The 960-nt window shown below is 45.2% G+C and overlaps 1 protein-coding gene across 1 annotated transcript; it reads right to left on the bottom strand.

Moving 5' to 3' along the window:
* On the bottom strand, positions 1-960 carry LOC147358003 (olfactory receptor 52Z1P-like). Its single transcript, XM_086342016.1, has one exon. It carries the CDS (start codon positions 958-960, stop codon positions 1-3), a length of 960 nt encoding a protein of 319 aa, XP_086198142.1.

Genomic DNA, 960 nt, shown 5'->3' with positions numbered 1-960 from the left:
TTAACAACATATGCTGATGGGGGAGAAAAATAAAATCACTCGGTCCTGAATCTGTTTGGTCCTTACTCCATAGATAATGGGGTTGAGCATTGGGGACACCACCACGTAGAGGTTTGCTACTAAGATATGGATGTGATAAGGAATGGTTTTACCCCCAAAGCAATGGGCAGTAAATGAAAAGAATGCTGGAGCATAGAACATAAGTATGACACAGATGTGGGAACCACATGTGCTAAGGGCCTTAAATCTCGCAGTCCAGGAAGGTATCTGAAACACTGTGCAAAGGATCATTGTGTAGGACATAATGATGAGCATTATATCCAGTCCTGTAGACAGCAGGGCCACAGTCAAGACATAAATGACGTTGATATTGATATTGTCACAAGCCAATCTGGCAATGCCCATGTGCTCACAGTAGGAATGGGGAATGATGTTTCTCCCACAGTATGAAAGTCGATGTACCAGAAAGACGAATGGAAAACATACAATAAAGCTCCTGACCACAGCTGCTATGCCAATCTTCCCAATGGCTGAGGAGGTTAAGATCGCAGTGTATCTCAGTGGATAACAGATGGCCACATAGCGGTCAAATGCCATGGCCAGGAGAATAGCAGATTCTGCCACAAAGATGAAATGTATGAAGAACATCTGGGATACACAGCTACCAAAGGATATATTCGTGGAGTGGAACCAGAAGATGGCCAGCATCTTGGGGGCTGTGGATGTGGCGAGCAGGACATCTGCTAAAGCCAACATGGAAAGGAAGAGATACATGGGCTCATGGAGACGCTGCTCGGTCACAATTAGGAAGATCAAGAAGCGGTTACCTACAAGAGCAACAATGTACATAACACAGATGGGGATGGAGATCCAGGTGTGCACATCTTCTAGTCCTGGGATTCCAATCAGGAAGTACCACATATCCTGAGGACTGGTGTAATTGTAAGAGGAAGGAGCCAT

Source organism: Bos grunniens, chromosome 15 (genome assembly GCF_055505025.1).
Source record: "Bos grunniens cultivar Pamir isolate PY7600 chromosome 15, Bosgru_T2T1.0, whole genome shotgun sequence".
NCBI classification, from domain to species: Eukaryota; Metazoa; Chordata; class Mammalia; order Artiodactyla; family Bovidae; genus Bos; species Bos grunniens.
Note: the sequence above shows the minus strand (reverse complement) of the source record. Positions and strands in the feature narration are given on the sequence as shown.

Coding starts and splice junctions, on each gene's coding strand:
- LOC147358003 (XM_086342016.1), bottom strand. CDS start 960: ATGGCTCCTTCCTCTTACAATTACACCAGTCCTCAGGATATGTGGTAC.